General features: G+C 32.4%; 4 protein-coding genes across 4 annotated transcripts, besides 3 other annotated features; 2 read left to right on the forward strand and 2 right to left on the reverse strand.

The window, feature by feature from the left end:
- Window positions 1–370: 370 nt before the first annotated feature.
- Window positions 371–2,644, forward strand: TVAGG3_1017440 (bifunctional inhibitor/lipid-transfer protein/seed storage 2s albumin superfamily protein family; the record flags this gene model as incomplete). Its single annotated transcript, XM_001326422.2, has 1 exon — window positions 371–2,383. One exon carries the CDS (start codon window positions 371–373, stop codon window positions 2,381–2,383), a length of 2,013 nt encoding a protein of 670 aa, XP_001326457.1.
- Window positions 2,645–2,815: 171 nt separating this feature from the next.
- Window positions 2,816–3,219, reverse strand: TVAGG3_1017450 (uncharacterized protein; the record flags this gene model as incomplete). The annotated part of the gene is made up of 1 exon (XM_001326421.1): window positions 2,816–3,079. One exon carries the CDS (start codon window positions 3,077–3,079, stop codon window positions 2,816–2,818), a length of 264 nt encoding a protein of 87 aa, XP_001326456.1.
- A 2,571-nt stretch (window positions 3,220–5,790) lies between these two features.
- Window positions 5,791–5,984: a mobile genetic element.
- Window positions 5,985–8,481: 2,497 nt separating this feature from the next.
- Window positions 8,482–8,607: a mobile genetic element.
- Window positions 8,608–8,724: 117 nt separating this feature from the next.
- Window positions 8,725–11,480, reverse strand: TVAGG3_1017480 (uncharacterized protein; the record flags this gene model as incomplete). Its single annotated transcript, XM_001326420.1, has 1 exon — window positions 8,733–11,471. One exon carries the CDS (start codon window positions 11,469–11,471, stop codon window positions 8,733–8,735), a length of 2,739 nt encoding a protein of 912 aa, XP_001326455.1.
- A 1,007-nt stretch (window positions 11,481–12,487) lies between these two features.
- Window positions 12,488–13,084: a mobile genetic element.
- A 5,635-nt stretch (window positions 13,085–18,719) lies between these two features.
- TVAGG3_1017500 (ataxia telangiectasia mutated (ATM) -related family) lies at window positions 18,720–25,201 on the forward strand (the record flags this gene model as incomplete). Its single annotated transcript, XM_001325106.1, has 1 exon — window positions 18,720–25,199. The coding sequence occupies one exon, from the start codon at window positions 18,720–18,722 to the stop codon at window positions 25,197–25,199; it is 6,480 nt and encodes a 2,159-aa protein (XP_001325141.1).
- Between the last annotated feature and the right edge of the window lie 18 nt (window positions 25,202–25,219).

Consider the following 25,219-nt stretch of genomic DNA (forward strand, 5'->3'; position numbering starts at 1 on the left):
ATGGAATAATTCCTTGCAACGTAAGAAATATGTAGGAATAAATCGATTTTTAGCAATAGTTCAGGAGTTTCGGTCATTTGATAATACATTCATAAGCTCTCTAAATGAATATGACGATTTAATTAGTTTTGCTTCAGATCCATTTTCTATTTTTCAATGATATTTTGACATCATTGAATTTTGTATTATTCGCATATTCAGAATCTATCAAAAGTTTATATATTCATTGAATAGCAAAAGCCTCATAGTTTTACAACTTTTTCAAAGCCGATCTTCGCTCAATTGTAATACATTTTTCAAGTCATTGAAAAATTTGAGCTCTTTTTTCAAAATCCATATCAAAAAATTTTGCTTAATGCTATCCTTATTTATGCATCATGTTACAATATTACATAGTGATTGGGCCCAGTACTATGGTACAGAACAACACACAGATCATATGAACAAAATGATATTTGGAAGTGGTCAAATTGTTGATGCTAGAAGGAATGTAATGATTTTTGAATGCGTTTTTATTAGAATCCATCCTTCCGATGGTAAAAATGCTTTGAAAATCGATAGGAGCAATAGGGATTCTTATAAAACGTTAGTATCTCAATGCAGCTTTTATGATTGCTCTGTTAAAGGATGGGGTGGAGCAATGCTTATTGCAACAAATGGTGGCGAATGCGTACTTGATAGATGTTGTGGCCAGAAATGCAAAAGTTCAAATCAAGGAACTTTTGCAAATTTGAATGTAAGACAGGCCCAACCATGCAGATGCATTATAAACTCTACAACGGCTCTTCATTGCGCTGGCAGAGACCAAGATTTCCAAACAGATTCAACAATCTGTGTCACCAACAGCCTTTTGACAATACGTGATGCGAATTTAACCCAGAATAAGGCAAAGTATGGAACGGCATTTACGTTCAGATTTCTTAATTTAGAAGGATCTTCTGCAAAATATTTGAGTATTGACAGCAACGTAAATTCAGAGCAGTATGGAATTATCTGCAGAGACAATGATGAAACATCGAACCAGTACATATTAACTCTTGAAAATATCAATATTTTACACAATTCGTTCACAGATTCTTCAAATGGATCCATTTTCTCATATTACAATGATAGAACAATAAAAGGAGCCAAAAATACAAATATTAATAATTGTAATATAAGAGAAAACAACGCAAAGTATTTAGCATATTCAAATTTCCAAGCTTCTGTTTTTACATTCCGAGGATGCTTTTTAGATGTAACATTAGGACGAACATGCGTTGTAAGAATTGAACAATCCGCATCGAATTCAGTTGACAACGGTGGCGTGTATTACTACACAGAAAATTGCATTTTTTACGATGCCACAGCTGTTGAAACGCCATATATAACAGTTGTTGAAACGCCATATATAACAGTTGTTGAAACGCCATATATAACAGTTGTTGAAACGCCATATATAACAGCTATTGAAACGCCATATATAACAGTTGTTGAAACACCATATATAACAGTTGTTGAAACGCCATATATAACAGTTGTTGAAACGCCATATATAACAGTTGTTGAAACGCCATATATAACAGTTGTTGAAACGCCATATATAACAGCTATTGAAACGCCATATATAACAGCTATTGAAACGCCATATATAACAGCTATTGAAACGCCATATATAACAGCTATTGAAACGCCATATATAACAGCTATTGAAACGCCATATATAACAGCTATTGAAACGCCATATATAACAGCTATTGAAACACCATATATAACAGTTGTTGAAACACCATATATAACAGTTGTTGAAACGCCATATATAACAGCTATTGAAACGCCATATATAACAGCTATTGAAACACCATATATAACAGCTATTGAAACACCATATATAACAGCTGTTGAAACGCCATTCCAAACAACTATACCTGAAAGGCCTTCAGTTGAAGATGATCCTCAAGATGGAAAAGATGGTGATACACCAGGAACATATGATAAAAATCCAGGAACGGATGATAAAACACCAAGAACGGATGATATTGAAACATCAGAGACAAAAGAAAATGAAAATATTCCTAAATCAAGTACAACAACCGACAAAATAGAGCAAAAGGATAAAGAGGCACAAAGGAAGAAGAATATTTGGTGGATATACGTTGTAGCAGGTTTTGCAGGATTATTACTTTTGATATCAGGAATAATTTTCTTCTTGTGGATGATGAGAGAAGATGATTCAACTGAAGAAGTAGAAACTGATAATGTTGACAAGAATAATGAAGAAACAACATATCTTGATTCATTAACCGTTAATGATGAAGAATATGTTATCAATCCGGATTTTGATGATTATGACCAGGAAATCACTAATCCTGATGAGTTCTTTATAATGCAAGTTGAAGAATAAGTTTATTTATTAATATTTTTTTGTTTTCTCGGGGAAGGTATAATAAAGAAATTGTGTTTTAAGTATGAAAAATTTTATGTTAAAAGGCACTTGTGAGATCTATTTTTAGGATTCAATTATGCCCATATGACACCACCTTCGATTCTAATGTTTATGGTGATTTTCAATGATACTTCATTCTAATTGTCAGATATTTGAATAAAGGGCAGATGGGCGGAAATAAACCCATATATACATTAGATACAAAAGTATAATATCTTGTTGATTTTGAAATTAAACATTCAAAAAGATGATCATATTTGAACCAGTTGTTGTTTTCTTCACCTCTTAGCTAATATTGTGGTTTTCTATTCCTACCTTCTATTGTCAAAGAACTTTAAAAAGTATATGCACATAAAAAAATCTTGAGAAATAAAAAAGTAAAAAAAAATTTTAGAATCCAAGCATATCAAAGACATCTGATCCCTTTGAGCCCTGGTTCTGTTGTGATGGACCTGCTCCTAACAACTTCTGTTGTGGCTTCTGTTGTTGTTGTGGCTGTGGTTTCTGTTGTTGTTGCATTCCAGCGAATGGATCAAAAACATCATTTGATTGTTTTGGTTTTTGTTGTATTGAAGAAGAAGAACCAAACATATCAAAAGTATTTTGAGAAGCTTTGTATGAAGGTGCTGGTGAAGGGAAAACAGAACCAAACATATCAAATGCATTGGAAGATGCTTGTTTCCGTGCTGGTTTCTGTTGTTGGACAACAGCTAAAGGATCAAATATATCATTTGTTGATGGCTTTGATTTATTGGTTGATAGTGGTTTTGGCAGAATTTGTCATTCCTGCGAAAGGATCAAACCCATCACCCGATGGCGGTTTCAGTTTGGTCGGATCAGTACCTTGTGATGTCTAATCATCGAATGGATAGAAAGCATAATTTCCAAATATATTTCAGTTATATTTGGCGATGAATTTGGAAAAAGCATAGGTAAAAAAATCTCAAATTGATATCTTTCAGAATTAAAATATCGTAATGAGTACAATTTATAATTGTTTGGTTTGTTAGTTGAAAAAATGATCTCATTTGGCAATTCAATTATTTTCATTTTCGATAAAAATTAAGATCTAGTTTTAAATGTTTATGTTTTTCATTATGAACTATGAAACATTAAAATGTTCATAATTTTTTGTGAGTTGACTATTGATTGTAGAGGGAATTGCATCGTATTATCATTAAATAGTGTTGTCTGAATAAAATTAATCAATATGGAGACTTTTGAAAAAGTTTATTGACAATGTATCTCGAAGCGCTTCCACTCTCTATATCAGTATGCGAGCTTTACATCTAGAACATCTTAGAGTACAAATTAGCAGCATCTGCATCAGATTTCAATCCTAAAAATCATAAGGATATCTAAGATCATTTTTTTTTTAGTGGGAGCCCATCTTTGATATTTCATTTTTAAGGCTAAAAGTATCATAGCCAAAATTTTTACATAGTATGTCAATTATTTTTATGGGAAGTAAGGGCATCCTTAAAAAAAAATTTTAGTGGACTAAAAAGTGACACACCCAAAAAAAATTTAGTATGTCAAGTTCAGAGCAGCCAAAAAATGAAAATTGGGGCAATAACAGCGACCATAAGCCAATTAACGTATTCGAATACCCAGATCAAGCATCAAAAATTATATGTGGCGTCAATTCCAATAATATTATACAAATATCTTCACAAATTACCGAATTAATAACAACCCACAAAATATCTATCCAAATGGCGTTATATTTGATTGATATTATTTCACAAATTCGTATTAAAAAAATTAAATTATTTTCAGAACTTTATCAAAAGATATCAAATGCATTTTCATGTATATATGAACCGAAAAATAAGATATTAGCGACGCTTCTACATTATCAAGGTTTCAAATTGGAAAACTTCGAACCTACAATGAAAGAAGAAGAAATTCTGAATTTATATTCAACAGAATCTCCTTTATACTATATTGCATGGGATAAAGTTGATGATCTTAAGAGTAAATTCTCAAATCTTGATATTAATGTGGAGATTGATAATATCACACCACTTGACTGTGCAATTAAATATGGATCAGAATTGTGCTTCAATTACTTTAAAAATTTAGGAGCTAAATACACATATTACTCCGAAAAATATGCTGTTCAAGGTGGAAATGAAAAGATTTTTATGCAAATGATAGATGAAGATAAATCATTTGATGATATGATTAATATAGCATTGAAATATCATAATTATGAAATTGCTGACTACCTTAAAACAAATTTTAGACAAACTTTTGATTCAATAACGGAAAGTATGCATTTCGGAAATTACGATATTGCATCTTATTTACTTTCTAATGGAGAAGATATCAACGAAATATATTTTTATCATTGTTTTATCACATTATCTTTCCTTTCATATCTATCATTGTTTTATGATATTCTCTTTTTATTAATATTCATCATCGTTTTATATAATTCTCTTTCTATTACCCAGATTTTCCTTACTTTTACCACTCCCCATGTAATTTCTGGGGAAAACGATAATTCATTTTTTTTATGGATGAATAGATCGTTTTCCTAGAAAGGACCTCATATCTCTGGCTAAAAAGAGTGTCAGATCCTAAATAGGTTATTGATCTAGTGTATAAATCCAATAAAAAGCCTATTTTTTGGCTTTTTTGGTGCTCATTTTTTCGAAGATCTACATGAATATGGGGAAACCATCGGAAATTTTTGGTTAACCCACATCTTCATGTATTCTGGACTATCTTTCCTCGAAGGACCTCTTTACGGGTGTAAAAACTCATAAAGTTCTCAAAAGATTCATTCTCGATCTCCATGCTGAAAGAATTTACAATAAAAAAGAGATCTACGCATCAAACTACAGCCATAAATGAACTGAACCCCTAAAGCTCAGCTCTTAGTTTATCAAAAACGTCGAAATCCTTCTCATTGCAATCAAATTTTCTCAATAACTCATAAGAAAAATCGAATTTTGATTAAGCCGATGTTATAGGTATCACAAATACTACAAACTTGAGCAATATCGAAATTGCCAGCAAAAGTTTGAAATTGCATTGCTCATATTTGTTTTGTAAACTAAAAATCTGCTTATATTATTCATTAATTTTTTATATATTATTCATATACTTTAATAAAAACAATACTTTTTCACCTTAAAAATGAATTTCATAAGTCAATATTATTTTTTTGAAAATGTATCAATTTTCGATTAAAACAACATGAGAATAAAATTTACGCAAAATTATTTTAAAAAATGGTTTTAAAAATTTACAATTGATTAAGAATAAGATTGCAAGAAGTTTTGAAGTTTAATTTTAAGAAAAAAAATTCGGATATTATTCATGGATCTAAGTGATCTGATATTTGAGTATCGGCACTAGGGCTGTACAAGATTTAAAAAAACATTGCCGGGTTACCGTAGAGGCCTAAAAAAATCGCGCCTCGGCGGCAAGCCGCCTCGGCATTAAGAATGCGCATCTAAATTTTTATATGTCCTTCTTTCTTTTATTTTTCCCTTCCCTTTCTTTTCTTTTTCTTTTTTTTCCCTCCTCTTGCTCTCATTTACCTTTTTTTTCCTTTTCTCATCATTTTTCAAAATTTTAAATTTTTATCAAAAATCTTGCCTATAAAAGCAGACTATGGAACCTTTTAATGCCTCTTAATCAATATTATACAGCATAAAGCATATTAAATGAAAGTAATTACGTATAAATTTATTTTATTATCTTATTTATTAATTCTTTAGCATGTATTGTTTAATATTAACTTTTCTGTACATTAAATATGATATCTCCAAAGTATGAATGCCTTGTAACGAAACGAAAACTTAATTTTATGTTGAATATTTGTCACAAACATTAGATTATTAAAATATATGTTGGATATCCCTTAGTATGAGACTTCATGACTTTTGTAGTCTAACGTGAGCTTTGGATTGCAAGCTCTGTGGTTAACGAACATTAATTAATTGTAAAGTTTTCAAAATTTTTCATCGTTTCTATCAGCATCTATTTTTCCTTTAAAATAATATATTTGTATGAATACAATATTTAGTAATTTTTTTATTTCCCATAATTTCATTCAAAATTTCAGAAAAATTAATTTCTATTCAATATTATTTCAGCTTCAAAACACTTCATTCTTATAGATGTTGATTCACTAAAGTGTGATACTCAATGTCTTATTTCAATGAAAATTGTTCTGCAAATTTATTTCACTTTTGACCTCACTTTTTCCGTAATTCAATTTTTTACTTTTAATATTTTAGATCTTCATAATATCATTTGAAAAATTAACCATATAAAAAAATCAAGTTAACAATTCACTTTTTCCGTAATTCAAAAATCAAAAATATAAATAATATATCTTTTTATCAAATATTATTATTATATTCTATGAAAAATGAGGTCCGGAAATTTTGCGGATTCCCGTAACTCAATTTTACGGAAAAAGTGCAGTAAACTATTCAAAATACGGAAAAATTGGTGTAAACTAATGATTTTACGGTAAAATCACGGAAAGTCCCGGAAGAATATATGTGCCTATATGAAATTATACAAAAATGAATCAAACGCATTTTAAAAGATTGTTCTTGTATTATAAATGCTATTCGCAGATTTATTAGTTGAAGAAAATTACCAAATTTTTGCCGATTTACAAAAAATGATTTACAAAGCATATTTTTATAAGGCTTTAAAAATCTTTAAAATGTGACCGGTGACGGAAATCCATGGTAACCAACCGCAGTTCCCGTTTGGAATGCCATAATCGGCACTATGCATAAAACATATATTTATAGTTTTTGGATTTTTATGATTTTAAATATATTCAAATTTGGCAATCCAATAGATTTTTAAAAAATAGGTAAATAAAAATAGATTACATATGCAGCAGATTTAGAACATGAAACAAATCTTATAGTGACCCAAAAAAAAATTCATGATCCAAAAAAGAAAAAAATTAGCTAAATGGGAATAAAAGCTTGGCACAATGAATCATTATGTCAGATGTTTCCACTACACTACACCGGCAGTTCGAAAAATACCCTTGGTGGTTCTATTTAATAGCTACTCCCAACGATAGGCGGTGTCCCCAGCTTTAGAGGGGTGGTAAAAGTAAGGAAAATCTGGGTAATATTTATCATTGTTTTATGGCAATCTCTTTCTATTAATATTTATCATTGTTTTATGAAATTCTCTTTCTATTAATATTTATCAATGTTTTATGATATTCTCTTTCTTTTCATATTTATCATTGTTTTATTATATTCTCTTTCTTTTCATATTTAACATTGTTTTATCACATTCTGTTTCTTTTCATATTAATCATTGTTTTAACACATTCTCTTTCTATTAATATGTATCATTGTTTTATGATATTATTTCGATATTAATGAATGTCCTCTTAGTATTGCTATCAATGCAAATTCCATAGAAATTGTCCAATTTCTAGTTGAGCATGGTGCAGATGTTAACATGAAACTTATTCTCTTTCTTTTCATATTTATCAATGTTTTATGATATACTCTTTCTTTTCATATTTATCATTGTTTTATTACATTATCTTTCTATTAATATTTATCATCGTTTTATCACATTCTCTTTCTTTTCATATTTATCATTGTTTTATAGAATTCTTTTTCTTTTCATATTTATGATCGTTTTATGACATTCTCTTTCTTTTCATATTTATCATTGTTTTATAGATTTCTCTTTCTTTTCATATTTATCATTGTTTTATTACATTTTCTTTCTATTAATATTTATCATTGTTTTATATAATTCTCTTTCTTTTCATATTTATCATTGTTTTATTACATTATCTCGATATTAATGAATGCCCTCTTGATATTGCTTTCAAAATTAAAGCAACAAATATTATCAAATTCTTAACTGAACATGGTACTACAAATGTTTAATATTTCTTTTCTAAAAAAAATTAACATTATTCTATTTTGAAAAAAGATATAGTAATGTTAGCATTATTCACGAATAAACATCACATAATATTATATAGTGCTTTTAAAAAGAAATTTTGAGTCTATTGAAAAGTTAATTGAATAAACTTTTTAAGGCTGCATTTACGCCCATCTGACATTGATTCAAATTTTGACAACTGGCGTGAAGCGACATTGAAAATTAACCTTGAACATCTGAATTGAAGGCCCCGTCATAGGGGCGTAAGTGTACCCTTAAAGAATAAATATTATTCAAAAAAAAATATTAACTCTTCACCTTAGAAATTGGAACATAAAGTTATGGATGTCATAAAAGTATGAACATAAAAAATTTTTTGAGAAATAAAAAAGTAAAAAAAAATTTAGAATCCAAGCATATCAAAGACATCTGATCCCTTTGAGCCCTGGTTCTGTTGTGATGGACCTGCTCCTAACAACTTCTGTTGTGGCTTCTGTTGTTGTTGTTGAGGCTGAGCAGCGAATTTAGACTTAAGAGACTGTTGTTGTTGTGGCTGTGGTTTCTGTTGTTGTTGCATTCCAGCGAATGGATCAAAAACATCATTTGATGGTTTTGGTTTTTGTTGTGTTGAAGAAGAAGAACCAAACATATCAAATGTGTTTTGAGAAGCTTTGTTTGAAGCTGCTGGTGAAGGGGAAGCAGAACCAAACATATCAAATGCATTGGAAGATGCTTGTTTCCGTGCTGGTTTCTGTTGTTGGACACCAGCGAAAGGATCAAATGTATCATTTGTTGTTGGTTTAGAAGGAGACTTAGATGGAGATGAGAATGCATCAAATGCATTGTTTGATGCTGTCGGCTTTGGTTTGGCTGGTTCTGGTTTAGAACTGCCGGCAAATGGATCAAATGTGTCATTTGACGGCGGTTTTGCGGTTGTTTTGGCAGAATTTGTCATTCCTGCGAAAGGATCAAATCCATCACCTGACGGCGGTTTCGGTTTGGTCGAATCGATACCTTGTGGTGCATTTGACTGGACTGGTTTAGAATTACCAGCGAAAGGATCAAATGTGTCATCATTTACCTTTGGAGATGGAGCAGAGAGCATGTCCATAATATCCTTGGAACTCTGTGGTTGTTTCGATGGAACACTTGAAGCAAATGGATCAAATGTGTCATTTGATGGTTGCTTAGCTGTTCCTGGATTGGATGATTTTGTGAATGCATCGAAATTATTGTTGGAAGATGTTGGTTTCGATGCTCCGGCAAATGGATCAAAAGTGTCATTTGACGGCGGTTTGATGGTGGTTTTGACAGGTTCTGGCTTTGAACTTCCTGCAAATGGATCAAATGTGTCATTTGATGCTTGTTTGGCTGGTTCTGGTTTGGATGAGCTTGCAAATGGATCAAATGTGTCATTTGACGGCGGTTTTGCGGTTGTTTTGGCAGAATTTGTCATTCCTGCGAAAGGATCAAATCCATCACCTGACGGCGGTTTCGGTTTGGTCGAATCGATACCTTGTGGTGCATTTGACTGGACTGGTTTAGAATTACCAGCGAAAGGATCAAATGTGTCATCATTTACCTTTGGAGATGGAGCAGAGAGCATGTCCATAATATCCTTGGAACTCTGTGGTTGTTTCGATGGAACACTTGAAGCAAATGGATCAAATGTGTCATTTGATGGTTGCTTAGCTGTTCCTGGATTGGATGATTTTGTGAATGCATCGAAATTATTGTTGGAAGATGTTGGTTTCGATGCTCCGGCAAATGGATCAAAAGTGTCATTTGACGGCGGTTTTGCGGTTGTTTTGGCAGAATTTGTCATTCCTGCGAAAGGATCAAATCCATCACCTGACGGCGGTTTCGGTTTGGTCGAGTCAGTACCTTGTGATGTCAAATCACCGAATGGATCGAAAGTACCGTTCTGAGAAGCGTTTGTTGAAGAAGGAAGAGATTTCGGAAGTGGATCCGTTGTGTCCTGAGAAGTAATTGTTTTTCTTGCGGCTGGTTTTTGTTGTTCTTGTGGTTGTTGGCCTGCAAATGGGTCGAAAACGTCTTCTCCACCTGAGAATGGGTCAAATGTCTGTCCGTCATCATCCTGGTTGCCTAAGAAGTCGTTCTCGTCTTGGTTTAATTGTTCGGAAGAATTCTGGAATCCGCCTTCGAAAGGATCAAAGATATCTTGGTTGGAAGATGACTTTGTACCCTTTGGCTGAGCATTGGAAAAGTCGAAAAGATCTGGTTCATTCGATTTTGTATCTTGTGTCTCAAATGAGCCAAATTGTACATCGCCAAACACGTCTTGTACTGGATCTTTCTTCGGAGCTGCTTCATCTTCTGGTTCGTTGTCTTCCCAGTTGATTAAAGTGTCATCTCCCCTTGGTAAATTCGATGCCGCGATATGTCCACCGTTTGCGAAGGCTGCTGGTGCCCTTGGCCTGTCTTTTTCTGGTAAGTTCATCTCGCTCTTTGGCTTAGGAGCTGATTGTTTCGTATCGAAAGATTGCATTTCACCGAATTTGTCGCCATTTCCGGCATCTTCGTTGTCCTTCCAGTCGAAAAGATCTTCACTGGTCTGCTGCCTATGTGGTTCTGGATGGTTGTGGAATGGCTGCTGACCTTGTTTATTAGATCTTCCTAATGGAGGAGCTCTGTTAGATGGTCTTTGCTGGCGAGACTCTGCTGGTGGAGGGGATTGAACATCAAAGTTCAAGCCGTATGATTCGAGAGATGGTAATGGCTCATTACGAATTAAATGGTTATATATTGTACGTGTGAGAAGATGAACAGCATCTCTCAATGTGCAGTTGGATTTTTCGAATGAGAGTAAGAATATTGTTGCAATTTCTGGAGCAAATGCTTGAGCAGCAGGAAGAACTGTATCATGGGCTTTTGAAAGACAAAAGAAGAGAATTTGTAATGTTTTCAAAACATCTGCTGGTTCGTTTGCATGCTGATCGATGTGATCTGTTAATGCTAAAACTAATTCACCGGCTAAATCGATATTTTGAGTGTATTTCATGAAATATCCAATTTGTTGTGGTGAAATTTTAGTTGTTTGGGACTGCGAGACGTTATGAAGAAGTTCCTTGAGAATTGTTTGCGGAGTTTGCTTCTGTTGGCCTCCAAAGAACGATCGCATCGATTATAAAAGTGGCAATTGTAAAGTGTCAAATTGAGGAAATTTCTGACCTTCTGCTTTTCAGTTATTCTTTTTCTTGATGCAAAATGATTTAGAAAAGAATTGTGACTATGGATTTAACGAGAATTGAGAAAAAGAAAAGGAAATTTGTGATTGGAAAAACTTTTGAACAGCAGCTCTCTTATAAAGTGATTACGAAAAAGGTATTTATTATAACACATCAAGGGCGGATTACATAAATCAGGATTTAAAAAATAAAAAAATAGTATGATGAAGTAGTAGGATAGGATGGGTTTTGTGACTTTTTTTGTAAACGTAAGAATTCATACAATATCGAGCGATTTTGTATCATTTTTTTAACATATTAATTAAAAAATATATGATTCTTACGGTTTTATTCTTACGTTTTTGAATAAATCAAGATTTAAAAAAATTTCAAAATTGTAAGACATTTACACTCAGCCCATACATAATGAAATAAAAAATAAAAATATATTTATAAACCATTAAAAAAATTAAAGTTATTTTTTTATTCTTACATAAATGACCCAACAAGTAAAACCAGATAAAATAGATTATCGAATTTTAGAGGATGGTGTTCCTGTTTATATTCAAAGATTTAAAGGGAAGCAATATTATAGAATTGTTAATCCTGAATACATAAAACATTTATTTAAAAAGGAAGACTGTGAATTATTAAACGTTAATGAATATGAAACCAATAAATCAAAATTGAAATATAAATATATTGGAAGTGATGAAAGATGCAAAGATAAAGATAAAGTTTATACAGTTTCATATAATGAATGGAAAACCAATAAGATAAGAAAACATTTAGGAGATTATGGTAAAAGTTCTGAATTCTTTAAATCTAGTATGTACGAGAGAGTAAAAGAAATTAGAAATAATTATTTTCATGAATGAAAGATTCACTACCATAATGAAATAAAAAATAAAAAAATAAACTTTAAAAAGAATTTGATGAGTTCAAAGTTTATTTTAAAGTTTATTTATCAGTCATTGATTATCAGTTTTTCCATAATCGAGATGAATCAAAACTTTATCCCCTTGTTTAAAATTCATGAGCCCCGAATTAATTTGTTCACGTTTAACATCATTTAACTTTTCCATTTGCTTTCTAATATATTCCCATTCTTTTGAAATATCATTTTTCATTTCCACCGGTTTCATGTTTATAGTTCTATGCCATGTATTATTATAATAATATACTAACTGTTGTATGATGGAGTCATGATTTCCATCCCAGTATATCTGACCGTTAACCCCTAACGCATCTCTAAGAGTTCTCATTGCCGCATCAACTATTTTATTATGAAACGTATATGGAGAGGATGAGAAGTAAAAATTAATTTGTGGGAAATAATGAGCCATAGCTGCCTGAAATCCTTTATCACCATCACCCCTGATATTATCTACTCTTTCATGATCTAGTAAGTATTGTATAGCTCTTCTTGTTTCCTGTTCTGTTTTCCCTTTCACCGGAATGCAATATAAATATCTAGTGTTAATGTTAATGGCAAATAAATAAGTAACGTTTCCTTTTGGAATAATTCGAGGTATCAATTTTCGTATGAATATGGATATGGAGCAAAATAATAAGTAACGTTTCCTTTTGAATATTCAGATTGAATTTTCGGTAATTTGGTTTATTTAATATCTTGAATCCTTTTTAAAATCTTTTTGCTTCTTAATGTTTGAAATGGATATAATAAAGTGAATGATGAAGGATTAACTGAAGGAGGAGGGGTACTGTCGTTGGAGGTTTGGTGTTGCAGTGGTGTTTAATTTATCTGCTTTGATTTTGGATTTCATTCCTCCTTCATTAATTCTGGATGTATTCTATTCATTTGTTTTAAATATGCTGTATATAAAGGTTTATATACTTTCCCGCTTCGAGTTTATGTTGAAGGATGAATTCAAAAGTTGATCTTCATTTAAAAGTCGGGCTGAATATGTTTAACTAATGAATCATAAATTAAAGCTTGTGCTTCATTTATGGTCTGAAGGACCTGGGTTTTTGCATTTTGTTTTTGTTCCTTTGGTTTTTGCGGCTCAGGATTATATAATTTTATATAATTCATCAATATCTTCTTCTGTTAATACTTTATTTTTGAAATCTTTCAACTGTTTAAGTTGTGATTTAGTTTTCCCTTTATATTCATTATTTTTAATTTTGTCTTTAATTTTAGAAATTATTTTATCATGATATTTCAAAAATTTCATTTTTATAATATGGATAATAATAATCCATATCATCACCCGTTATTATTGTTATTATTTTTGGAGATATGATTTTAATTCATAATAATTAAGAAAATTTTGATTAAGTACTAAATCATCAATTAAATTTTTAAATCTCGTATTCATTTATATAAAATAAAATAAAATGTTTTTTAAGGTGCCCACCTCTTTGAATATAGTCAAACCATCATTTACGGTTCCTTTTGTCTCTTCTGTGGCATTTTCATTAAAAATAAAATTTTAAATTGTATTAAATAAATGGCATACAACATCCATTTTCACAACATACAGCCTTAGTGTGTGCTCCTGTTAATGCAGTCTTACCGATTGTTAAGCGAGTCATTGACCCGTTTTTAAGTTGTAAATTAATATTCTGACCATCAAATAAATTTATCATTTATTTATATCCAAATAATTTTTGGTGTTAAATGTTTATTTTGTCTAAACTAACACCTTTCATTTTTTGTGCAATCTTTTTAAAATCACCCATCAATTGAACGTTGAATGATGTATAACACTTAGGGCATAAAGCAACCATGTTATCACCTTGTTTCTCAATTGCTAAACCCAAATATTCTTCTCATGTGTTTTTTCTTCAGCTTTATTCTTTAATTTAGGTTTAAATTTCTCATCAAAACAGAAGAAATCAAATGGTGCGAATTTGAAAATGTTTTTATCATAAAATTGTTTATCGGTAACAATTGCTTGAAATGCTTGAGTGTTAGGAAGACTTGGATCGCCAGCATAGCCCAATAAGATGAATCAGTATCACCTTCAATGAAATGAAAACGATTAACATCCATGCATTTATACATAAAATCATAAATGAAAACTAAATACCAGTATTTTGCTTATCTTAAAGTAAAAATGCCTCTTGTAAACATGTATCACATCTTAAAAAATCTATCTTTAAGCATCACTTGATATGTATCTTCACCTATTTCTCTTATGTTTTAAACTTATTTGACATACATGCAACGCGTGCCTTCTGTGCATTCATTATTTTTAGTCTTTGGTAATTTTGTGTATTCATTGCATCGTAACCATATGATCCATTAAGCGAAATCTTCACAAATAAACTTTTTCCTTTATTTTCTTCTAATTTAGCCTTTTGTCTTTCGTTCATAAATTTTCGCAAATTCATTTTAAACAAGTGTTTTTAGTAAATGTTAAAATTGATTGAATTCATCATGATAAAATGAAATCTGTTCATTAGATACCATAGTAATAAGAAGAAAATGGTTGATATTGGTTGTTGTGTTGATGCTAATGAGTTAATTTCCTCTGTTTCTGGTCAACTGGTAAATTGTTTGATTTCATGTAATTATACATAAAACTGCCAATTGTTTTTTTCATCTGTGATAATATCTAAGTTTCTTATTATCGGTAAAAAGTTTATGTAATCATTAATGATTTTTCATCAATGTGACCCTTTACTTCAGCCACGAATAAAGTATTTTTCTTCTTAATTATTCCCATGCTTTGCTTTCTTTGTTGCTGTATCACAAATGATAACACCATTCAATCTTCCCGGCATAACATTTTATGGTCAGTATTATTGAATGAAATCATGAGGTTAGATGAAAATGATGAAGGATATAATGAATTAAAGTCAACCCAACGAAATGAGTCAATAATGTTGTGGTGTCCTCATTTGATACAGTTTTAGTTCTGGATATATGAAAGTTTTATTAATGTGCGTGATTCCTTTAAGATTTACTCTATGTTGAACATTTGATAACCACCAGTAATCCATTACGGAGAATGTGATAAGCTTCAACTGTCTAAAGTCATTGGTAAATTATTTTTTAATGCATAATTTCTTAAATTGATTCTTAACGTTGAACATCTTCATCTTTATTTGATTTTACGACATTGCAATAAACAAACATTAACTGACAATTTTCTTTGGTATGTGGTTTTTCATTATCGATTCTATCTAATGTTGGTTTATTTGCATATGTAAACGCTTTACCACACATTTTGCATTTAGATGAAAGGATTAAATCGTGATAGTATTGAAAATCATCCATTGAAACATTATTTTTAGTATCCCTTTTCTGCTTTTTCATCTTGTTTCTTATATGATTCAATTTTATATTTTCCAATACTTTTTCGTTAATTCAAAACTTGATTCTATCTCTTCCTCAGGATATTTTTCATTAGGATTAAAGTCTTTATATGCTAAAGCGTAACGAATCATTGATGCATTCGATGATAAAGAAAGATTATGAAGCATCAATTTATAAACAAATGTTTCTTCAATAATTTTATCGATTGGGTCAATCATAATTTCAACATCTTTATTGCAATAATGAATAAAATATTCTAATCTATTCTTAAATTTTTAGCATCATTGAGATATATTTGATAATCACTATCTGATATAGTTTCTTGAGTTAATGCCTGAATAAAATGAATCTTGTGTGAATGGTTCCACTTTATATAATTCTTCTTCGTAATTTCCATGTGATGAATTGATAAGGGAAAAAGGATTTAACACGTGTTTATTTTTTTCCGAAATCTTGAGTGAATTGGTCTAATGTCCCCCGCTATATATTTCTGATGTCAATAAATCTCAATTCATATGGAACGTTTTTTCTTTTACCAAGTTCTACAATTTATCATATTGACAATTTGGCTCATAAAATAAATTAATCGCCATTTCAGAAATGGTGTTGATCTTTTTACAAAATTTGTTATTGAATGGTGAGAAAGAATCATATCTTGTGAACTTCTGGATTTATTCAAAGATTATATTGGCATATTCCAAACGTTGTACAAGCTAAATACGTTCGACGAAAACAAAATAGAGGAACTTTTCAAGCAAATCAAAAATAATTTAATTGAAACCAAGCTATTTACAATATATGAGATCATATTATCAATTGAAAATGCAATTAGATATATTGAAAGGAATTCAATGTTGTTTCAAAAAAAAAAAACGCCAATAATATTCAACATTCCTTCCAACTTAAATTATTTATTTAGAAACAGCAAAATATTTCAAATGTGATTTTAGGAACCTTAAGCCAATTGAAGTATTCGAATACCCTAGTCAAGGCAGAATACAACAAGATTTTTATTCTTTTTCTCTTATAAATTAATTTTTGTTTTTATGGAATTCTCAATCTATTCATATTTAGCATTGTTTAATGAAATTTTCTTTATTTTCATATTTATCGTTGTTTTATTACATTCTCTTTCTTTTCAAATTTATAATTGTTTTGTAAACTTCTCTCACTATTAACGAATGCCCACTAAGCATTGCAATCAAAACGAATTCAATTGAAATTGTCAAATTCTTAGTTGAACATGGTTCTGATGTTAATTTGAAACTTATTCTCCCTTTTTTCATATCATTCTTTATTTCATATGTTTCATTGTTTTATGGAATTAATTCTCCATTCATATGTTTCATTGTTTTATAGAATTTTCTTTATATTAACATTTTTAATTGTTTAATTACATTATCCTTCATATTTATTATTGTTTTATAGAATTCCCTTTCTATTCATATCTATTGCTGTTTTATGAAATGTTCTTTATCTTCATATTTATCGTTGTTTTCTGAAATTCTGGTGATATTAATGAATGTCCTCTTAGTCTTGCAATCAAAGTGAATTCAATTGAAATCGTCAAATTCCTAGTTGAACATGGTTCTGATGTTAATTTGAAACTTATTCTCCTTTTTTTAATATCATTCATTATTTTATAGAATTCTCTCTCCATTCATATTTTTCATTATTTTATGACATTCGCTTTCTATTCATATTTATTAATGCTTTTTGAAATTCTATATCTATTCATATCAATCATAGTTTGATTATTGTCTTTTGGAAAAGTCGAATGGTGGAATACCAAAACTGTAAAAAAGCACTAAAAATTCAAACAAATATCAATTAACTAAGTTTCCAATCCCTGAATCAGCCGATAATAATAATAGTGGGTTCCAAAACATTGCTTAAGGGTGCACACGAGAGAATCATGTAAACTTCAGAATTTAGAACCTTATTTTTAGGCATTATCTTGGCTACCTATTTAGGCTCGAAAAGCAAAAAATATCAAAAAATACAACTTGACTCAATTATGACCCTTTATTTATGCTTAAACACAAAAAATAACACGAAAATTTTTGGCCAACATATCAAAACTAAGGATAATGTTTTGAATATATAAGCAATAATACTTTGTCTAGAGAATTAAATTTGTGCTATCTAATTGTCAATTCTTTGAATTTTTTTTAAACGCAAGATATCCCGGCATTAGCCTCAATAAATATAAACTACATGCATCACAATATTAGGATGTAATGGCATTAAAGCGAAATTCCTAATTTCTTCTCAAATAAATTCCTAAAAAAAACATCGGAATTAGGAAATAGGTCAAAAAAATTCCTAATATAAAACTTATTCTTAAGATAAAATCAAAATTCGAAAATATCTATTTTTCAAAATACGCATCCAAAAGCGAAAAAATTCGAAAAAATCATGTTCTTATAAAACTCGCCGATTTTGCAATTTTTATCCGATTTGAAGTTATAGAATATATTACCATCTTACAAAAACATATACTTCATTATTGCATTCACAAAATATTAATCAGAACATTAGGAAAAGTGGATTTTCGAAAAAAGACGATAACGATTATTTGTGAATCGCCTCTCAATTTTGAGAGACTTTCAATTTTTACAGTGGACCCTTAAATTGGCAAACAATTTTGTTTCTTTTCAATCAAAGACAGACTTTTTTTATCCGCTATAGATGCTGCTGATTCAATATATTTTATTCTAATAGAATAGATTGTTAGGGCGTCACATTTTTTTTATCTGCAAGAGAATCTTGTCTTAATAAGAAAACACAAGTGAAAAAATATTTTTACTTTCCTCATAAAAGCATATTTTCCTAATAAAAACATGTTCTAATTAGGAGTGAAGTCCTCAAAAAAGTGTAAAATTTTAGGTCAGAAACGATAGACCCTCAGAAAATGACGCGAATCTTCAACTTCAGTAAAGTTACTTCACTCATTCCTAAATGCAGTACCTTTTCTGAAGCCAAAAAGCTCGCAGGTCAAGAATTCGTCCGTCAATTTTTCCAATCCAATGATGAAGTTCGGCAATCTTTTACAAAAGAACTGTTTAGCTGGGCAACGAACAGTCTTCACAGCCATGAGATAGATGATCGTGTTGCAGCTCTTACAGGTCTGGCATTTTACTTGAATTTCATCGATAAAGAACCAGAATTGCAAAATTTAATTGCGCAATTAGAAAGAATTTTACCAGCGGAGAATATATTAATCATCACAGGAACATCGTATCTATTTGAACATATTAACAGAAAGATATCAACGCCATTTATTCCGAGATTATTTGAAAGATGTGCTTCTTGGATTGCAACAAGACCAACGCCGCACGCTATATTATCTTCAGCTTTGATCATGAAACGTTTATATTTCTGTAGCGCGTCGAATACAACAAACTACAACTCGATTTTAAGTTCTGTCGTAAATGCTGCATTCAAATTTGATAACCCGGAAGCCCAAAATACTGCTGTTGAGTTATGCATGATGAGCCTTTCAAGAAATCCTTCTGTCGATGAAGCAACAAAAGTTTTCATTTCGGATAGCATCGTGGTCTTTGAATCAAGGGCAAATGGAAGTCCAGCGATGGTACACGCATACGGATATTTACTTCTACTTACTGCTTTAATGAAAAACTACAGGAGAATTACAACTCAAAGATTTTCCGATTTTTTCTCCTCATTTTTAAACTTTTTGACCAGAAATTTTGATAAATCGTTCATAGAATTTATTGCATTCTTCTGCGAAAGCTACAAACAAGGAACAATCAAATATCTCAACGAAATACAACAAATTTTGAAAAATTCTGAGATAGATTATTCAGAAGTAACCGTTTGTACAAATTTATGCCGTATAATTAAAGTTTTTCCGGAAGAATTTTGTGAATACGCTTTTGAAGTGGCAAAAACGGTTTTACCGAAGTCGAACTCATGTTTCTTTGATATAATAAGTGCTATACTATCTGTACAATACAAAAAAGTCGATCATCAAACGATTTTTACAACATTTACCTCATCTCCTTTATCTATCTCTGTTTTACAAGCAATGAACAATTTCTTACTATGTTTCCCTCAGTACACATTCAAATTCTTAGCAATTTTGCATCCTTTGATTAAAGAAATTTTCGAAAAAAATCCGGAACGAATAATCATTGCATTAGAGGCTTTAAGACTATTCTCCCGTCTTGTACAATTCTCATGTGATGGATATTGGTCGTATTGTACTAAATATTTATCAGATTCGAACAAAGATATCAGAATTAAGACAATAAGAGTTCTCTACGCCATGTGCGAGTTGAACCAAAACCACAGGTATGAAACAACCATAAATATCTTATTTAATGGCCAAAATGACCCAGAAAAAGACGTAAGAATCATAATAATGAAAGAATTCCCTGAATGGCTCTTGGATACATTCAGCGATGCTTCCCTTGTATCGCTCGTTGAACAGTACATCGATGACGTAAGTACTCACGTTGGAATCCTCGCAATTGAGTTAATTGGTCGGATAAGAAAGAAATTCCCAGTTAATACTTTAAGTACATTTTGGACACGTATATCACATATGGATGTAGAATTCTTCCATACAGATTTAATAAATGAAAGGAAGAAATTAATTCTAAAATTACCATCTTTAATCAAGAATTCCGGGGAATTTTCGATACCATTGTACAGCCAAATAATTGATTTCATCAGTACATTGTTTCAGAATCCTCCTCCTTTGCACCAAACTTTTGAAGAAAGAGTTAATCAGCACCACGATGAAAAATGCGATAGATTGATAAGGATCTCTTGTCTCCATGTCGTACAGGCCATCGGTTACTCATTAAACGAAGTCCTTCATAAAGTTTCAAAACTTACAAATGATATTATTAACCAGTTATACATTAATTCGCATCCTACCTTCCATATCGAAGTACTGAGAACTCTCAGATGCATTTTCCGGTGCGTAAATGTACTCCATGATACAGATATTAACGGATTAGAATTAATCAACAAATTATTAAGTTTTATACAGAACGATCACAATCCGAGCGTATTAGAAGCATTTACGACGTTGTTCGGAACCATTGGACCGCTAGATCCTTATTGGTTCCACTCAACTGAGCCGAAACAAGTCACAATCGACTCATCGCAACTCTCTGACCCATCCAAACGCGAGAAATGTTACTTAGACTTCGTTATGGGCTACATTGTCGATCAATTACAATCGAAATCCAGAAATCACGAGCCGACGACGCTTATCAACGCTATTGTTTACATCTTTCAGTCCGATGCATCCAATTGCCTTCAATATTTGGATGTCATCGTTAAAATTTTCGTGAATTTGTTCAATGAACAAAATTCAAGCCACGAATCGCTATTTCGATTCCTCAGATCGATAATATTGCTTGTAGATGTAGCAATTCTGCCTCACGCTCAGTCAATCATGCAAATTGTCCAAAATTTCCTTCCAAATGGCGTTTCTATCGAAGCTGTCCGAACAGTTAACGCTCTTATATATTCCCTCAAATCAGAGTTCGGCCAATTTGGCCTTCAAACGTTCAAAACCGTCATTTCTGTCTTAAATTCGAAATCCGTAACTTCACAAGAGATCAGATCATCATTTCTACTAACTCTTACTCTTCTCACGATCTATTCCGACGGCTGCACACAGGAGTTCTTCACTTACATCAGTTCCGCCGTTGAAAATAAAGATTCAACGAGTCAAAACGCGTTAATGTACTTAAGTCAAGCGATTGCGTCTGGCGGAATGAAGCAATTAGTACTGCCAAGCCTTAAACTGGCACTTTCGCAGGTAAATGGGGCTCAAACAACTCAAAATGCGATTCAATTGTTATATGTACTGATTGCGAAGTATCCTGATACGATAATGATGATGCCTGTTGATCTTAAAGGTATATCGCCGGTATTAGATGAGTTGATTTCGACTGTAAAGCAGAAAATTCAGATTGATCTTGATAAATCTCCATTTGCAAAGCAGTTGCAGACCACTCCTGACCCGTATTACCAAAGACCAAAGATGCAGTTCGATCCAAAGTCAGTCCAATTAACAATAGAACAAGGAAGATTCAGATCTACGGCAAGTGAAGGTAATTGGACAGCCTGGGCCTTGAACTTCTCCCAAGAACTGGCTCTATGTTCAAGATCTCCTGCTATAAGAGCATGTTTACCCTTGTTAATGTCGTCGACAACACTTCATCTCAATATTTTCCCATTGATATTCCTTAGCGTATGGGAGAATACGTCTGCTGAAGAGAGACAACAGCTTTCCAACTACATAAGATCGATTATTTCCCAAAATGTCCCTCAAATGATCCTTCATTTGGTTTCTGCAACATGCGAATCACTCGACAGAGCGAATTTCTCACTATTTCCAGACGAACCGCTCTTGCCAGGCCAGATCTCCGAAAGATGTAACTCCTGGTTCAGAGCTCTGAGATTTTACGCTTCAATTCCAAAAAGTGACACTCTATTTTTGAATTGCCTCAGAATTGAAACGCAACTTAAGCGAAAAGATTGTGCATTAGGATTACAAATGATGGTACCTCAGGAATGCACAAATTGCGATTTATTGGAGAATTTGAACATGTGGTCGAAAGCAAGGGAAATTTACATGATTAGATATAAGGAGAATGACAGGAATGACCAGTATTTGATAGGGCTCCTCAAATGTTCCGTTCCTATGGACGATTGGGACGTAATTTGCGAAAGATTCCCAGAATTTCCAACTTACTCCAAGAAGATGAAACAGGAGCTCGGAACAGTATTTGGAGCAGCCGCAATCTCGAAAGGAATCGATGAAAAGCCTTATTTCGAGAGCGTTATTGAAGATGATCCAAGTTACTGCTACTGGAGATGCATTGCAAGCATAAAGAAGAAAGACCTCGAAGAAGCAACTAACTGGATATCAAGAGGAAGGAACTCAATCGTTAGAAACGAAGAAATTTTCGCAAGTGGAAATTATGAGCCGGCAATTCCGACCATCTGCTACAGCATGATATTCGAGGAACTCAATGATGTAATAGACAGCTTCAATAAAGGCCCAGATCCCAAAGTTCTCAATTTATGGTCGGATAAATTAGACTATTTAGCGAGAGATCCGACATGGCTGAGGATGGTTTCGCGAGAAAGAGCGTTATATAACGCTAGCGATGAAGAACGGCTCGGAATGAGATTAATTTTCATCAATTCCTTAAGAATGCAAGGCGAATGGGAGTTGTTTGACAAGCTTAGCCACATATACTTGCCGGATAACGACCCTAGAGTCCGTTTGCTGTACGCAAATGTCAGATTTGACCGAGGAATCACGAAAGACACTTCAGAACTCAAAACTCTTATCGAAGACCTTAAGAAGAACGGACCTCTCGATGTATACTGCAACGCCGTTTGTTCATTTGCCAGTCGAACGAAAGAATTAAGTAATTTACTCGAAATGTTGAACGACGTTATCAAGCACCAGCCAAATAACTGCAAGGCGTGGAAGTACTTTGCGTATACCAACCTCAGTTTGTCCGGATTAGATGAAAAAGACTCTCATATCTACGCAAATAACGCAATGAAGGGATTTATCTCTTTAATCGACCTGAAGAGTGGCGCAATGCATTATCTATGCCAGTTGTGTTCCATTTTCTTCAACAACGCGAAGAAATTACCGGATTTCGATCTGGCAAACGAAAGATTAATGAAATTGCCACCAGAAAGTGTCGATAAAATCATGCCACAGCTATTAACTCAACTATCCCATACTTGCGAAAGCTGTAGAAACGTCGCTTTCAAGATAATTGAAAAATTAGCCGATGAAAACTATCATGCGCTTTCGTATTCCCTTTCATTGATAAGGAAATTGGATCCTTCCTCTGAATGCATAAGTCTTATCGATAAAATCGAAGCGAAAAACATCTCAATTTCGCAAGATTTGCATTCATTCACTGAATCATTGATTTACGTGGCCGTTCTTCCTTTCGAACTCTTCCTTTCACTACTAAATAGACTAAATGCAGCTTCAAACCAGTTGGATAAGAAATTAATGGCAAATATTATCCAGGAAGTGCTCAAATTCCATCAGACGTATAACGAATCGAATAATGAATGGATGAGGAAGTGTGTAAATCTCGATTTTTGGAAGAAAATCGCTAATTTCTCAGAAAATTCAGATGAAACTCAAATAGGAAGCATTTTCTCATCAACGAAGAATATAATTAGCAGATTGACCTTGTTAATCGACCAAATTGATACAATTGACGTAAATGATTTCGATATAAAACTAAGTAAACAGAAATCATTCTCGGTTGCAATTCCAGGACTCAATTGTATCAGCCAGAAGCCGATTCTCGTATCACACGTCCATCATATATTGAAAACAATGCCTTCTGCTCAACATCCACGAAAAATGTCGATTGTTGGTACGGATGGCATCACTTACAAGTATCTTTTGAAGGGCGGTGTAGACTTAAGACTCGATTTGCACGTAATGCAGTTGTTTTCGCTGATTAATTCAATTTTGGTCGAAGATAAATTTGGCGATGAGATGCATTCCTTGATACATTTGTACGGCGTAACACCTCTTTCGAGGCAGAGCGGTCTCATTTCTTGGGCTGAAGGAGGAAAAACGTTGTATTCGCTCATTAAATGGTACAGAAAGCTCCGAAAATTCCCATTGACCGCGGAAAGCAAAGTATACATGGACTTCCTTCCGAAAGGCAAGGAATCGTCTTTGCTGCTAACGAGGATCCAGAGATTGGAAATTTTCAATGAATTAGTTGAAGCGGCTCCATCCGACCAATTAAGACAAGTCCTCTGGCTGAAGTCTCCTTGTGCAGAATCATGGCTTATACAAGCTACAAACTTCGCTAGATCGACTTCTTTGATGTCATTTGTCGGATATATTATCGGACTCGGCGACAGACATCCATCAAACATATTGGTGATGGAGAAGAGAGGCAATGTAGTCCATATCGATTTAAGCGAAGTGTTCGAAAAGGCTGCATTAAGGAAAACAGCAAGAGAAGTTGTTCCTTTCAGACTTACGAGGATGATTGTTGATGCTTTAGGTCCTTCTGGTGTTCATGGTGTTTTCTCAATCACAGCAAGAAACGTAATGAACGCATTAAGAAGAAATCAATCAACAATTTTGGCTTTCTTGGATATTTTCACTAAAGAAAACATTGTTGACATGATCTGGTACCAGAATGATGACAATGATGATGCAGATAAAGAGAAATCTTCCCTCAAAAAGGCAATTTCGAAGTTGGAAGATAAACTAAATTTCAGAGAATTTGGAGAAGAAAATCCTGACACAGACGAACACGTGTCAAAGCTGATATCAATAGCTACTGATCCAATGAACCTCTCTCAGATGTATCTTGGATGGTCTGCTTATTGGTAATTATTATATTAATTATGTGT

The sequence above is a fragment of the Trichomonas vaginalis genome, chromosome I, assembly GCF_026262505.1.
Source record: "Trichomonas vaginalis G3 chromosome I, whole genome shotgun sequence".
Taxonomy (NCBI): domain Eukaryota; phylum Parabasalia; order Trichomonadida; family Trichomonadidae; genus Trichomonas; species Trichomonas vaginalis.